Source organism: Nothoprocta perdicaria, unplaced genomic scaffold (genome assembly GCF_003342845.1).
Source record: "Nothoprocta perdicaria isolate Ctin4 unplaced genomic scaffold, notPer1 scaffold_42, whole genome shotgun sequence".
NCBI classification, from domain to species: Eukaryota; Metazoa; Chordata; class Aves; order Tinamiformes; family Tinamidae; genus Nothoprocta; species Nothoprocta perdicaria.
The window spans coordinates 597,970-614,227 of record NW_020455666.1 but is presented as its reverse complement, the minus strand read 5'-3'; the positions used below and the strand labels follow the sequence as shown (position 1 = coordinate 614,227).

Below are 16,258 nucleotides of genomic sequence, written 5' to 3'. Positions count from 1 at the left end.
CACACCACAGATGTTACACATCCAAAATTCACTATTTGATTTTTTTTAACCCCGCTCCTCAGGCTTGGTTATTTATTAACACTCTGTAAACAAAGTGTTATTTATTTGCCTGTATCCCTCGGATTAGAATAGTTTATTTCTTTTCCAAAATGGAAAAGCATCTATTGCTTTGTCTGTTATTATTGATTCCTGCCTTTGGATCACCAGACTTTTTGAGCGCACGTTTCAGAAACGTCAAGGTAAGTGACCAGCTCTACATGGGGCTCCCGTTCTTGGTGTTCCTGTGAGGTATCAGCTATTGGGGAGCTCATATGATGACATTGAGAGGACCTTCTTGCTTGCTGGGATCGGCAGACACAAAATCAGACCCAGGACTTGATGTTTCAGGCACTTTACTTAAAACCAGCTTCAGTTTTGAATCAGCTTTGATGAAGATCATTACCTCTGGGCTCACTTACCTCCATTTCCTTTCCCATCATCATCATCATCACCTAAATGTAGAGACAGATGCTCTAGTGGTCTTTTATTTAGTCATCTAAAACAGCGAGTGCTGCTAWTGAGCTGAAAATTCCTTGAAAATCAGGATAACAACTGGTTTGAAATCAGCTTGATTTCAAGCTGATCCTGATCAAGCTGCAAATTAGGAATGCCATGGATTTATATGGTTTAACCCTTGTGCAGCTTAGATATAATGTGGTAGCTGTCTSCTCCTGCTTAACATACTATCTTTTGGTCTATGTATTTCTAAATGGAAAACAGAAAAAGTTCTGTATTATAGTCCATCAGTATTTGCTAAAAACACAACGGGAAAGATGGAATTTTCTCCCATGTACGTCACACGTGTTTTATGCAAATATAATTTTGTTGAAATCATGAAGTCACCCTCAGTCCTAATCCCTGTTTTAGTTCCCCTGAGTGGGTAATAGTGATGAAATGTGGCAGGGTCTGGTACGTGGCTGCTCATCTCAACGCTGTCAATGCTACTTTAAAAATTATAGTCAGATAGGTACAGCTGGCAGCTCTAAGTCTGCTGAAACTTGAAAAATCCAAATCAAAATGCAAAAAGCTSCTGTATTTTTGTTTTCTGCATTAAAAACTACCACTAGGATTGTTTATTCAAAGCATGGGTAGCAATGATAGAGCCTCTCTTAAATGACCCTCACTCTATGTGAAGAATCCTACATAGGTCCCACAGGAAAGTTTAGTTTTCCCAATTTAATTGCATTGTGGTCCCGTCTCTAGGATTTCCATTTCTAATTAGCATTCCTTGGGATGTTGCTGTCAATTTGGCACTCATTTTCAGGCTCTACTTTTCCTGCATACACAGGGACATACACAAGTACCTCCTTCACTATTAGGCATTCCTRGAAGTCACTGTGACTTAAAACTGTGTAGTTTCTGCCGAATCTTTTGGTTATATAGTAGTTTGCTTCCTGAACTGTAAAATCAGGACTGCTTTCAGCAGATTTCCTCTTTCTTCAGATTCCTTTTTCCCTTCTCTGTTTTCTTAAGAGCAAATCTCTTTTTTTTTCTCTAGTTTTCTCTCAAATTTTTACATATTGCTTGCACTCATAATTGTCACTGTTGCTGTTAACAAGACAATGTTTATCAAAAGCAGAATTTGCCATTGTTGCTGAACTGAAAATAAAGCATTCTAATAGCARATATACTTGTAAGTATGTGGAATACTATAATATATTTTTACCCGATAATTGTAATTACACAAATCATAATACATTAAAATCTCAGTTTGAAAATCTCAGTTTGTTCTAGAACTGCAGAAAGGAGAAATGAAAAGGCTAGGACCATAGAGAAAGGAGAAATGGGGTCAGTAGGGAAGATTATTTCAGTTTTGGAAAGGAAGGATTTGAACAGTAGATAACTGTACAGAGACTTTGAAAAAATAATGAAAAAAGCAGGAAAGGAAAGAAATGAGAGATAGGTACAGATATAAATCACTAGTGTGGAGATAAGTTAGAAATATAAATGTACAAGCACACAGGTTTTTTTGGCCAGAACAACACAAAACCTTATAAATATAATATAAATTCTTACATTGCTATGGATTTTTATATATATCTTGAGGAAAACAAAACCCTCTTTGCCTGTTTCCCACCTGTAAACCTTTTAGCTGCAAAAAGGTTACTGCAGTATTAAAAGGTGCCCGAGATGTATGTCCGATTGGGTATCTCTGTGTATTTGCCCCCCTGGTGGGCTAGGTAAACATGAAAAGCCAACGTTGCACAAAATGCAAACCGTGAGGTTCTTAGAGCCAAAAGAGATAAAACTTTGCCGTTGAACTTACAGGAATTCACTTGGAAACAACAGTCTTCCTGACTTACGTAAACCACTATTAAACCACTATTTTAACACAAGACTATACATCTTATTTTTGCAGAGCTGTCATTTTGCACCTGTTCTGGGAATTAATATAAAAAAAAAAAAAAAAAAAGAGCTTTTTTTCCCCTTTTTTTAAATGCAGTCTTCCATAGAGGCTTCAAGGAAACAACATATTAAGCAGATTTCAGTGTGTTCTGCAGTCTCAGTAACATTTAAATATAAATGACCCTGTACATTCAAACCTTTCCCACCTGATTTCTCAGGCTGTCCATAATTATTTTTCATCTGAAAGGAGAAATCTTCTGAAGTGTCATTTAAGCAAAATGAAAAAAAAAAAAATCACTGTGTTCACAATGTAGCTTTGCTTTCAAGCAAGTATTTAAGGTGAACTAATATCAAATCACAACCAAAAGATTCACTCGGACTGGGGATGCTAGAAGCAAAATAATTTCACCTGCTCTGAACACTTCACTTGCTCTTCCCTCAGATTTCTGCTAGATCTACATCTGCAACCAGACGCAATTTTTACACCTTCAAAATTACATGTGATTTATTGCAGGGACAAAAGAGTGAATCGGGGTTCAGTGTATTAATAATGACCTTTCTGAAGTCTACTCCCTCTTGGAAAATTTCTTTTGACTTGGAAGCAGAAAACAACCCAATAGCTGCTTAGTAATTTATTTTTAAATGTAACAAAATGCCTTAGTCATTAGCTTTTTTTTCTTTTTAAACTCTCTATTTTTTCTCTTGCAGAAGCGAAATGCTGATAATGACTTGGTGAGTAGTGTCCCTTGTAATGAAAGCTTGGTTTTGCTCAGGCTCCTGTGAAGGATTCAGATAACAGTGAGAAGATACTTACTGTGTTTACAGCATGAATGTGTCTCTCCTGGTTGGTAACATTTTGTTAAATAAGCTCTAGTTACGATTCATGGAATAGCATAATCGTGGAAGGAAACATTGCTGTGCTCCGTTCCTTTGGAACATAGTTCCTTTATGCATTGGAATGATAGAATGCCCTACGGTGATTTCTTTTCCAAAAAGTCATTATGTCTGAGTGAAAGACATGAGTGTAACAGTTCTTTTGTTGTGTTTTCAATCCACAGGTTGTCAATGATATAGAAATCTATAGCATGAAAATTGATAGTAAAATAACTTCCCGATTTGCCCGCAATGTCATCACTAGTGAAGCTATCAATCGTGGAAACGTGCACAAAGAAGTCTTCTTCGATGTTGAGCTCCCTAAGACGGCCTTCATTACCAACTTCAGCATGTATGTATTAGCTAAAACACTTCCAGAATACACTCAAAATCTGAATATAACTGTGCTGTACTAGAATGTTAATTTTTTCCTTTGCTATCGATAGATTTCTAAATGTCTCCTGGGCAATTTTTCAGTATTATTAACCAAATGTGCAAGAAATTTGGGGATATTCAAACACTGGTCCWTCTATAGAAAAGATGACCAATACACATCATCATCATGCCCCTAAGGGAATGGGGAATCTGCTCTGGGGATCCATTCACATGTTCATAAATATCATTTATTTTGCTCTAGTGTTATCAAACTTGAAATGTTCCATTACCTAATGTTGCTGATGGCATTATAGCTTGATTTATCTCTTCATTTTAGAATTGTATTTGACTATAATAGTCAAAAATCTGGAAAAAAAAAAGTCAGGAAATAGAGGGTATTACACTTGTAATTTTAGTTGGAATAATATGCAGTTTTCACACAATTTTAGGGCTTATTTAGCTTAGATATCTCTGTCCCAGCTGGTCACACTATGCCTGTTTTATTTTCAGTGGAGAGAAACAGCCATTTTTAGGACATGATTAATCTAGTTTAGGCTAGAACTTCTATCTTAGGATGAGTTCAATCTCAGATAAGAAATGTTTGTTTAATAGCACCAAGTTTAAGAAGGAAATATTCCAATGCAGACAGCTACCTTTGGACTGATGAATCTCATCTAGAGAGTCATCTTGCTGTTACATGAAACAAGGTGACCAAGCTGCTAAAATGTAGGAATTTGGCAGGTTTAGGTACTGTCACAGACCAGTTTTGGACTAATTCATTTTCAGGGTAAGAATTATTTTAGGTTCTCTGAAGTACTGGCCACTCGTCATTTCAGCTGAAGTCATAGAGAAGGCTGGTTTCCTGCTTGGTAGAGAATGGTTAAATCCTGGCAATATCAGGTTCCTGAAAGTTCATTTTTAGCAAAACAATTAAAAAAAGAAAATTGCCTGTTATAATTTTCAATGTCTCCACGCAAGCAATTCAACTAAACTATTTATTCTGCCTCTAGGACAATTGATGGTGTCACTTACCCTGGAAATATAAAGGAAAAAGAAGTTGCAAAAAAGCAGTATGAGAAGGCTGTTTCGCAGGGCCAGACCGCCGGGCTTGTCAAGTAAGAGGCCTGAAGTCCATGTTTTACAGAGCACAAGACCAACTGTTAGGTATTATAGGAGAAATTATATAAAAAAAAATAGGAGATAAAACTTCTGATGACTTGGGTTGTATCTGCAGTTTTGCAAAGATCTTTTCTGCAAATATTACTGATTGTGTACAACCTGCTCCTGTGATTAAGCACTGGGCAACTTGAATTCTGTGCTGTTTGAGCATAGGTTTAGCAATAGATAAAAAAAAAATCTCATCTTTGTTACACGCCTCTGTGAAAGTTGCACCACACCGAGCTCCCCAAGCAGTAGGTATCATAAAAGAGAGTAAAGATACTGTTTTGTTTTGTTTTTCATATCTACTTAACTAATATAGGGCTTCAGGAAGAAAGACAGAGAGATTCAGCGTCTCAGTGAACATTGCAGCAGCCAGCAAAGTTATTTTTGAACTCACATATGAGGAACTGCTGAAGCGCCATTTCGGAAAATACGAGATGTTCATAAAAGTCAAACCAAAGCAGCTTGTCAGAAATTTTGAGGTAAATGGCTAATTGCATCTAATCTAGAGCGTCAGCTTAGCAGATGACAAGATTCTGGATGTCTCTTGAAAGCAGAATATCACAGTCCTTCCCACTAGCTCCCAGATGAGCGTAAAACTCATAATAATGTTTTTAATGAACTGTGTGGGGGCTCCATCATTTTGCTTCATTGCAGGTTTATATTTACAAGCTTGAGGGGCTGGTTAGCTCCTACCACTTCTAAAGAAACCACAGATTGAAACCTGAAAAAGCCATTAAGATGCCTTGGGGCCTTCCTAGCACAAAGTCCACCTTTTTCACCCCACCATGCAACTACATGGAGTGCAATTACAGGAATACATGCACCACATGTAGAATCCAGTGGTTTCTGTGGCCCAAAGCTCGTCTTTGAGTGCTCTTATCTGCCTAGGTACAACCCATCTGCAGGGCAAAGTATTTCTCCTGTGCATGTTCAGAAAACACTAGACTCACTGCAAGAATGGTAGAAACATTGCAAAACACATCCCGCATAAGAGTTTTTAAAGAATTATTTAGAACACGTGACAAAATACATGCCAAAGTATAGGTCAAAAATCTCTATTTCACAGCAACAGTTACCTGATGATCCTCCTGTAAATGGCTGTCTTGACACTAATCAATAACAATGAATTTTCAATGAATATTTCAGATTGAAGTAGATATCTTTGAGCCCCAAGGTATCAGTGATCTGGAAGCAGAAGGGACATTCATCACCAATGACCTACAAGACATCCTTAGAAAAACTTCTTCAGGAAAAAAGGTATGAAAAGTAGCAGCAGTCATAATTTACTTACTACAGTTACAATACTGACATAATGTCGATGCAGGAGTACTGATTTGGCTAATAATAGAGGTGAGGGGGGAAAAAAMCAAAAACAACACTTAGAAAGTGCAGTATAACTTTGTCTATACCAATGATCTCTGCATTCTAAGGCAGTGAGCTTAAGGCCATCTCTGTTCTGTTGTATTAGCATTACCCAAGTTAATAGTCTTTCTCTCTCAGTAGCAGCTGCAAGCCTAGGTACCAACTGGAATATTCTTGCAGAAGAACTTAGTTGGTACCAGTTTTATCAAGTGTAGAGGTGGTAAGAGAAGTCCTAAGGCATAGGCTGCCTAGTGGCCCTGTCAAAGGTAGGAGACTGTTGATGCTGGAGGGCTGAACTGGGGGTGAGTGGAAAGACAAAGATATGAAGGGAGCTCTGTGTAGCAGCCTTTTATACTTCACATCTCATTAAGTATAAGTATATAAGTATATATTAGTATGTAAACTAATGCCTGACCTGACAAAACAGATTATTCTCACATCTTTCAATATAAATATACTGGACTTTATACATAAATGTAAGCTTGTTTGCGTTCTTTCAGCTATTAATACTCACATCTATTTTTTTTTCCCCCCCAGGGGTCTGTCTCTTTCAAACCAACCCTTGATCAGCAGCGAACCTGTGCAAGTTGCTCCCAGTCTGTCTTGGATGGAGATCTTATTGTAAAATACGATGTGAAGAGAACCACTCCGGATAATTTGCAGGTAAATTAGCTCACATTTTTGAACTGTTAGATAGTTTAGCACAAGCATCAACTGTAACCATGGTCAGACACAGTCCAGTGATCTCCAAGCAAGTCTCGAGTGATGAGGCAGGTCCCAAGTAAAATATCTTCTGGACTTTATTTTTCAGATTGTCAATGGCTACTTTGTGCACTTCTTTGCCCCAACAAATCTTCCAAACTTGTCCAAGAATGTCATCTTTGTAATAGATACTAGTGGCTCAATGTCTGGAAGAGAAATACAACAGGTAAGTTTCTACATTAGTATAAAATCCCAGTTGAATGGCTGCTAGTGATGTGGAGGGGAATGGAAGCCTCAACAGAAGAGTTTGCTGAAGCTAYAGCAGATGCTGTGATCTTGCTCATRCTCATTACCAAAAGCARTAGTTTGAAGTGTTAACGTAGAACAAAATTAGATACATTTAGCTTATATTTTACTTATTTGTATATTTTATTATTTCAAAATACTTATATCAGTGTAAGCAATGATCTGTGATTTAAGACCTGATTTTCCTCTCAGCGACACAGATTTACCAGATGTAATTGCAAGTTGCTGATTTCACTACTCTGAAGTTGACCCAAGAACCAGAAAGGGCAGAATCAAGCTCAGAATTTTGCCTACTGCGTAGGCAAAGCAAAACAAAACCTTGAAGGATTAATCACGTACAAGTCCATTTGTACCAACTGAATTTCTACTGATTAAATCAATTTAAATCTCTTTGCTTTATAGACAAGAGAAGCACTTCTGAAAATCTTAGATGATATTAAACACGAGGACTACTTCAATTTCATACTGTTTGGAAGTGAAGTACACACCTGGAAAGAAACTTTAATCAAGGCCACTCCTGAGAATTTGGATGAAGCAAGAAATTTTGTTCGGGGCATTATTGCTGATGGCAGTAAGTACTTCACTGGACTTGCAAACTAGATCGGGTTGCTAAGTTCATTTATGAGTTCAGTCTTTGAACACACTGCTACAGGTTTCATCCAAGGATTAAGTGCTAAGCACTTAGTGTCTTGATGTTCTCTCCTTCAGAAAAAGAACTGAATAGCAGACAAGTTTTGAGGAGAAGCCACAAAACCTAAGTAGTTCACATGAATTTACCAGAGGGATACCTGTTAAAAGGCATTAAAAATTGAGGGATCCATCACTGGGACTCYTCCCACTCACATTCTAAAACACCAGGCAATTTTGCACTGTATTTTTTTTTATGAGCGAGGCCAAATTTTCTGATCATTGACACAGTTTAAYGAGAGTGACCCTGAGGCCACCCGCAGCAGTTTGTGCCACGGAGGAAAGGATTGAGGAGAATTTACAGCACACACAGCTTTAGAGCACACTCCAAGGTACATTTGCCTGCACTGAGGATAGTCATTCATTCCATGTCTGTTCCTCCACGCATCCCCTCACGAGTTTCCAGTGTAAAGCGGTCCTAAATTTGGCCATCTGTGTTGAAAGCAAATTTCTGTGTTTCCCTCACAGTGACAAACCTACATGGTGGCTTAATGAGGGGAATTGAAATGCTGAATGCTGCTCACGAAGAAAATCTTGTGCCCAAGAGAAGCGCTTCTATAATTATCATGCTAACAGATGGGCAACCAAATGTAGGTAAGTTCCTATTCGACAAAATAATAAAACAAATGAATTCAATCTAAGGACAAGTGTTCATTTAAAACTGGTCACCATCTGTGACTTGTCGGGGCACGGGCCTGATTTTTTTCATGATTTAGTTGCCACTACATCAATAAAACAAGTCTCTGATGTTGCCTCTTAAGAAAAAAAATCTAAATATCACTGTCTTATGGTATGTTTACCTATCTACAAAAGCAACAGGGAAAGCAGGTGTAAAGTCCTTTTATTTCTTGTTTAATGCAGGAGTATCAAACACCCAGGAAATTCAAACACTTGTGAAAAAAGCCATTGAAGGAAAATATCCTTTATACAACCTTGGTTTTGGCTACGGGGTTGACTATAACTTCTTGGAGAAGATGGCACTGGAGAATAAAGGACTGGCCCGCCGGATTTATCCTGACTCTGACTCAGCTTTACAACTTCAGGTACCATAATCACCCTTGAAACTAGAACAGGGAGATTAATTCAGATAACTATGGAGACGTTTTTATTTTCAACTGTTTTCAAAATGTATTTTACAATACACTTCCAGTTTGGGTTGTTAAGACAGCGAGATATTCCCAGTGTAGATCTCACTATGAATTAAAGAAACAAACATTATTAAAATATTTTTTTTTTTTTTTTAAATCCTGTAGGGTTTTTATGATGAGGTGTCCAGACCAATGCTTACAGACGTGGAGTTAAACTACCCAGAAAATGAAATAACTGACCTAACTAAAAACAATTTTAAACATTTCTACGATGGGTCTGAGATTGTGGTGGCTGGGCGCTTCACAGACCAGAACCAGAACAGCTTGACTGTAGATGTTAAAGGTGAAGGTGTAAGTATGGATTTCTTTAGCTGATTAAGATATTTGCTTGCTATACAAAATGGYTGAAAATAGACATTATAATAAAAGYACCTGAAAAWCTACCTAGCCAAATTATAAGGAATCAAAATGCCCCATAGAAAACTGATACCAAATTGAAAGTTTCTTGGGCAAATGCTTGCAACTAAGTGGTAGCAGAATATTCCTCAATTTAGAAAGATTTTCAGATGTGAAGTTCTAGGCTGGAGGATTCTGCCAGTTCTTGAATATTTGTGATGCACACAAGTTGCCTTATTTCTGACAGCCTGATGATGCCCTCTCCTTTACCACGCACCAAGACGCGGAGCAAACAGCCAAAGCTTTGGAAGAACAACAATACATATTTGGGGAATACATTGAAAGGCTGTGGGCTTATCTCACCATTGAGCAACTACTGGAAAAACGGTAATTATATCTAGGATAACAGCTTCCATGAGAGGCTTAGGTTGTCTGTTGCAACTACTAAGATGTGAATATGCAATTCAGAACTGCTTCCCCATTTTTGCCCATCTTTGGGCTGAAGTGTAAATAGAAAATTAAAAAGAAGGGTAAGAAAACTCTCCTGACCCCTTTTCCTCCATAATCCCCTTCCAAATTGCAAACCAAACAATTTTAAAATGTTGCAGATAAAGAGCACCGTTTTGCCAGCTCCCAGGTATCCATTGGAATCAGAACTGATCTTAGAACGCAACTAATATTCCCTCTTGRTAAATCAGCTGCAGAGAAGTGACTTCAGCTTCAAAAAGATACTGAATCCAGAGCTCAGTGAGCAATTTAGCAATCACTGATCCTAACAGCCTCTCCCTACATTCAGCATTGCAGCTACAGGAGAAGAAAAGGAGAATCTTACAGCTGAAGCCCTGGAGCTCTCACTAAAATACAACTTTGTAACACCACTGACATCCATGGTGGTGACAAAGCCAGAAGACCTGGAAAATCAGGCTGGGATTGCTGATAAACCCACTGAAGGTAGAAGCATTTTCACAGTTTTACTCCAGGAGAGAAGCCAGGTGTTCTGGGGTGTTCCCTTATATCAAGGCTATTACTTGGGGCACAGTTTTGAGCAGGCATCTAACAAATCTACTTTCTAAACCTTGAACATACATTGTTTATGCAAGATTACTTGCATAAACACAGTATTTATATATATTGCAGAAAGGAGAGTAATTCTGCTGAAACTGCACAATTTGTTCYCATTTCGTTTAGTGCTCTGTTTAATTATTAACTTCAGGCTTGGTAAATCAGTGTTTATCTTTGGTCCTATATATCCAGTTTTATCAGTAGAAAAATATGAAACTGTAAAATACTAAAGAGATAGAGCTAAAACATCAAACTATATCTATATTTCTAGAATACCAACTAAGACTGTTACAGTCCATGCTGTATGACTGAAACTTTTTTTTTCTTTTTCTTTCTTATCCCTCCATSGTAATAGCTGAAGGTATGTATGTTCCTTATTAAACTGACCTCGTATTTTTACCTGTTGGAGGTAGGTTTTGTACATCATTYATTTGATCTATGACATATTAGTTTCATAATAATCTGGGTGAATAAATCAAGACTATGTTGTGTTCACATTAAAACCTTTTCACTTAGATAATTTTGTAAACAACATTTTCAACGCTAAAAGTCTCTTCCTACCTGTATTAGTTGCAGTGCCCTGACATGGCAACAATCAGGCCTGATAAAACCAGGTTATTTTGCAGGATTCCCAGGTACCTCCCTGTAGGAGATTGTCCATCCAGAGAGGTCTTTGCTCTCCCAATGTGAAGAGAGCTGAAAACTGTAGGAATAGATGGATGGATCTTACTCACTTTCCAGGAGTGCAGTGCAGTACAGGATAGAATGACATGAGASAGCGAGAGCAGCAAGAGGGGAGTCTGCCCCCTTAGAGATGGCTGGGGATAAAGTGCTGAAACGCAGGGGTCTGCATTTTGCCTCTTGATGCAGTGTTGACTTCATTCACAGTTTTCTTTGCTGCAGTAAAAAGGCAAAAAATAAATAAAAGGTCTTGACAAGTTTGAAGTTTTAAAATAAAATTATGTTTATACATACTCAGAAAATTTGGAGATTGTTTTAGGGTCAAGGAGGGTTTGGGTTGGAAGAAAGAAAGAGTAAGTGGGAGAGAGTGTTATTTACTCTTTCTGGCCTCTAAAATAATGTACTGCTTTACTTACAGCAAAATCTGCCCCRCCGGTTCACCACGGTAAGTCGTATGTTTGAATGCCTGAATGAAGGAAACCAACTGAAATGACTGGAGAGAGAAAAGCTGCTTCCTCTGGCTTTACAACTTCATTTAACAAATGATGCCGGATTGTTCTAAATGCTAAAAACATCCTTAAAGATTGAGCTGCACCAAACTGGAAGAAGTTTTAGCTAAAATAGCCTTTAATAAATAAATGACAAGCTGACATCTTTCCTGAAACCTGTTTCCCAGATACAGGGCGTGGACTTGAATTTGAGTCTTCCTGGGAATTACTCACTGTGCAGGACTATGATAGCAGCATCTCTGGTTTAGTTAATGTTTTCAGCTACATGCTAAAACTTCAGCTATATGTAAAAAGAAGAGAGTGTGACAGAAGCTGATTCTTCAGGTGGCTGCTTGGGCCTTTCCTGGAGATGGGAGAGCCAAGGCTTTTTTCCTGGAGATCAATTAAAAAGTCTCAGGTTCACTCTGACAAAAAGAAACACCCAAACGCGAGAAGGTTTCATTGGATGGTGGTACGTTTCTGACCAGGCATTTGGACATTTTTGGGACATTTGCATTGCTACAGACACTCTTTTGGGGCTTTGTGGAACCCCTCAAAGCAGTCCAGTCTATAAAAGCCATCTGTATCTATCCAGAAAATCTCCCTTGATTTAAAAAGAGCCCAAACCACCATTCCACGGACTATACTTGAAATTAGCAATTTAGACATCATATGAACTTGTCAATATCTTAACACATAGGTGTAGATAGTGTGTAAATATTCCATTTTGATGTTAGTTTTTCTGACKATTTTTGTTCTTCACTTCCCCACAGCTCTGGCACCATCTTACGTATCTGCCTTAAACCCTACCTGGTTTACAAGTGGTGAGTTGCTTTTCAACAGTTTGAGTTGCTTCTGCTTAGAAGGAAGAACAACAAGGGCATTTAAGACTAACCTGATTAYGATCAGTCTTTTAGAAACTCSYTTCTRCAAAAGCAGTCATTTTTGCTCACAGTGGGCTGGTATTTTAGCTTAAGCATCACTGAGAACACTGAGATTATTTACAATCCTTTCCTTAGTCCTCCATCCCTTTGCTAGGCTTTGTAATAGCAGCTGCCTGGTCACTGTCCAGATAGATTCCCTGCCCTCCCTTTAACTTCCACTGCCCTCAAAGAGAATAATATTAACAAAAAGAGGTACCTGTTCTTTAAAATCAAGYTCCCCATCCTGAGCCCACTGCCAATACTTGTGCTTTGCATTTACAGTCGATGGAGACCCCCACTTCATTATATCCGTGCCGCAAAAGGAAGATGCCATTTGTTTCAATATCAATGAAAACCCGGGGGCTGTGTTAAATTTAATAAAGGATCCAGTTACAGGTGAGATTTTTGCTTTTAAGATAKAACGTTAGGATACTTGCAACTAAATATCCCACATTTAAAGGTACTTTCTCTCTTTTTATACTCTGTAAACTTTTTTTCTAGCAGACTTATTAGGAGTTACTACAACTGTGTTGGGTTCCATTAGCACGACTGTTTTCACTCCCTGAAGGAAAATTATCTTTTTAACCTTCTTTGAAAACCACTGAGAGAGCTGAAACTTGTTCCAGTGATCCGAAGCAGAATAAAATAATCCCTACACTGCCATTTCATGGAGCACCAGGCAAGAGAGAGTCACGGCACAAAGGCTCTTTGCACTCTAGGAAATAATCAGTTATTTATAAGTTATTTCTAAGTTATTTATGAATAAGGTGCTTGCCTTCTTGGTGCAGATCTACAGGAGCATTCCCCATTGCTTTAATCCTTTACTTTGGCACAAGCAAAATAGATTTTTGTTTCCTGGAACTGTTGTTAAATTGCCACCAGCTGATGAGGTCCTATCCATAAAGCAGTATTTTACATTTCCTTTCTCCATTAGGTATCACAGTCAACGGAGAGCTTATCGGTGATAAGAAAGCAAACAATGACTCTAAGATCCAGAATACTTATTTTGGAAGACTTGGCATTACAAATAAGCATCTGAATTTAAGAGTGATGGTAACTCCTGAGAAAATCACGGTTCAGAACGGTGCTGAAAAGACAGGTTTCACCTGGCTCGACTCAGTCACCCTGCAGCAAGAAGGGTAAGGCTCACAGAAGGAATATCAGCTTCCTCTACTATGACTTTTCTTTTGGTCATTCATCAATAATAAAGACACRTTGTCTGAATATAGACAAGAAACTGATTCTTGCTGGATCCATYCATTTATGAATGATAATTCATAAATTCATATCCTTGAAATAAGTAACACCAAAAGTCGCCCTGATTTCCTGTTAGGAAAGCTCAGGTAAAGCTAGATTTGGTCTCACACTTAATGCAACAAGTGACTAGCAAACTCTTAAGGAATAAATTTAGATGCACTAATGCATTTTTTCAGACAAAGATAAAACGATGTGTTGCAACCAATCTCCATTCTAATAAATGGAAATCACGGTATTATTGGAGCAGTTTGTCATGTCAGCAGGTATATCTTTTTGTAAGACTTACCTATTGTGGAATCACTTATACCTGTGCAAAGCAAGGTTTAAAAAAGGAATGATGGTTCCTCCTCCTCCTCCTCATTTTTGAGGTGTACTTGGAACACAACCATCTTGTCTGAGCATGAAACTGCAACAGAAAGGGCAAAACAGCAAAATGGTCATTCACACAGGATACTTCCTATATATATTTTTTAACGATGTCAGCCTTGTTGGTGATATCACTCACATAGCCAGAGGCCAGTTGCCTTTGTCCTAGCACTACTCTAGAGCCCTTAAGAGCTGAGTTAGGGGGTTCAGGCGTCCTCTTGTCTGAAAAACAAACGAAAAAGGTGTCAGGCAGTAATCGTGGAAAGAAGAGTGGGCTTTATCAACGCCACTTTTATTAATGAGTTTGAATTACAGTGCAACCTTTATTTTGAAAGGCTTTGAGCCGTTTATAAAGCCATGCTTGCTTTTTTKGGGGGGGATTCATTTCTTTTCTCAGGTTCTTTCATCGCTGGTAACTCGATAAAACAAACGGTCCTAAATCCACTTTTTCTTTTTTCCCCTCAGTTTAAATTTGATAATTAACAGGAAAAAAAATCTGGTGCTSTCAATGGGCGGCGGGGCCTCCTTTGTCATCGTTTTGCACCAAGTGTGGAAGAAACATCCTCTCCACCAGGATTTCTTAGGACTYTATACTTTGGACAGCGGTAAACTATCGAAACAGACCCATGGATTATTAGGTAAGACTTCAGGTAGCATTTTGCTTTGTAACCTCTAGGATTTTCCACACGTTAGCTGACCTGTTGCTTATTCTAATAGAAGGAAAGGCTAGTAATTGAGGGATGAAAATTTTAACCCAGTTAATTGTATCTTTTTTGCCAATGACTGGGTTTGAGGGTCTGTATTCTTTGCTGGAGCTTTCAAAAATAGCAGCCATTTTTTCTTGCCTTCCAATTTGCTCTRGCAGCATCCGAGAGAGGCAGCAAACCTTCACACTGGGTAAGTTCACTCACTGTGGAAAATAAGGAACTGCTGGGAAGTTCCTCTTCTCAAGCCTGGAATGCATTTCAGGGTAGAATAACCGGTCAGAAAAAGCCCACGTGACATGTGGTTACATCAYGTTGCAACTGCAAAACCTTCCATCTCTCCTCCCTGTTTTCCTCATTGGAGGAGTCCTCATTCCTCATTGGATTTGGCTCTGTCATTCATTCTGCAATCACATAAAGCTCTACGTGAGAGCTCTGCAGMTTGTCTCATTTGGGTTTTGCACAACATCCTCAAATGGGAATATTTCCTTTTATTCCTAGGCCAGTTTTTCCAGCCCATTGACTTCACCATCCTTGAAATTCATCCTGGGTCCGATCCCAAGAAACCAGACGCCACGATGATTGTTAAAAACAACGAGCTGACAGTAACGAGGTAACAAATTAAACCTGGTTTTAGCACAGATTAGGCAGAGGTTGCCTTGTAATTTCTGCTTCAAAACTTACATTGTTTCCCATTTTAGGGGATGGCAGAAGGATTACAGAAAAGATCCCAAGAATGGCATCGATGTTCCCTGCTGGTTTGTTCATAACAACGGGGCTGGGCTCATAGATGGTGTTCACACAGACTATATTGTTTCCAGCCTATTTTAAATAACTACAGGTTCCTCCTATATAATGGGCGTACAAAGTATTTTTTGTCTGAAATAMTACTACTTTTCAATGCTTAAGGAGTATTAAAATACATAAGCTTGCCCTGTTTGGCAATGCCAACATATTCTCAAGACAGTCATACTGTGTTATGAGAGCTGGAGTGCTAAACAGCTGTATCATCCCCTCAAATATCCCTGTTTTACTAAATAAATTCCCTAGTTTTAAAGTTCTGATATATAATTCTGCGCTTTAAAATCCAATAGGAACATTCTGTTCATTTTGTAATTGAATATCATGGAAGTTTTAAATAAAAGCATCAAAAGTGAACGCCTTGTCTCTTATTCCAGTGGCTCTCCGTGTTTTAATGGCAGTTTCACAAAGCCCAGGCTGCCAGATGCTTTTTGAAATTCAGCACAGCAGCAGCACTCACAGACCACAATATATAGCAGGATAATCCATCAATCTGCAGGACTTAAGACCACGTGAGGAACTGGCTGCACTTTGCTCAGTGCTGGTAAAGCCCCTGAGACGGCTGGTAGCAGCTGGTTGAAACCCAGAACTTTTCTATCTTAGCATTTTAATTAATAACTTCTGAATGACCCGTTATC

General features: G+C 38.5%; 1 protein-coding gene across 1 annotated transcript; it reads left to right on the top strand.

The window, feature by feature from the left end:
• Window positions 1–73: 73 nt before the first annotated feature.
• On the top strand, window positions 74–15,935 carry LOC112953032 (inter-alpha-trypsin inhibitor heavy chain H3-like). Its single transcript, XM_026046019.1, has 22 exons — window positions 74–239; window positions 3,094–3,117; window positions 3,444–3,610; window positions 4,644–4,748; window positions 5,114–5,276; window positions 5,944–6,054; window positions 6,697–6,822; window positions 6,971–7,087; window positions 7,570–7,738; window positions 8,323–8,448; window positions 8,716–8,897; window positions 9,108–9,293; window positions 9,586–9,725; window positions 10,135–10,289; window positions 10,756–10,761; window positions 11,500–11,526; window positions 12,343–12,393; window positions 12,775–12,888; window positions 13,427–13,631; window positions 14,581–14,753; window positions 15,321–15,432; window positions 15,521–15,935. Exons 1-22 carry the CDS (start codon window positions 150–152, stop codon window positions 15,648–15,650), a joined length of 2,679 nt encoding a protein of 892 aa, XP_025901804.1. The 5' UTR covers window positions 74–149; the 3' UTR covers window positions 15,651–15,935.
• The last annotated feature ends 323 nt before the right edge of the window (window positions 15,936–16,258 follow it).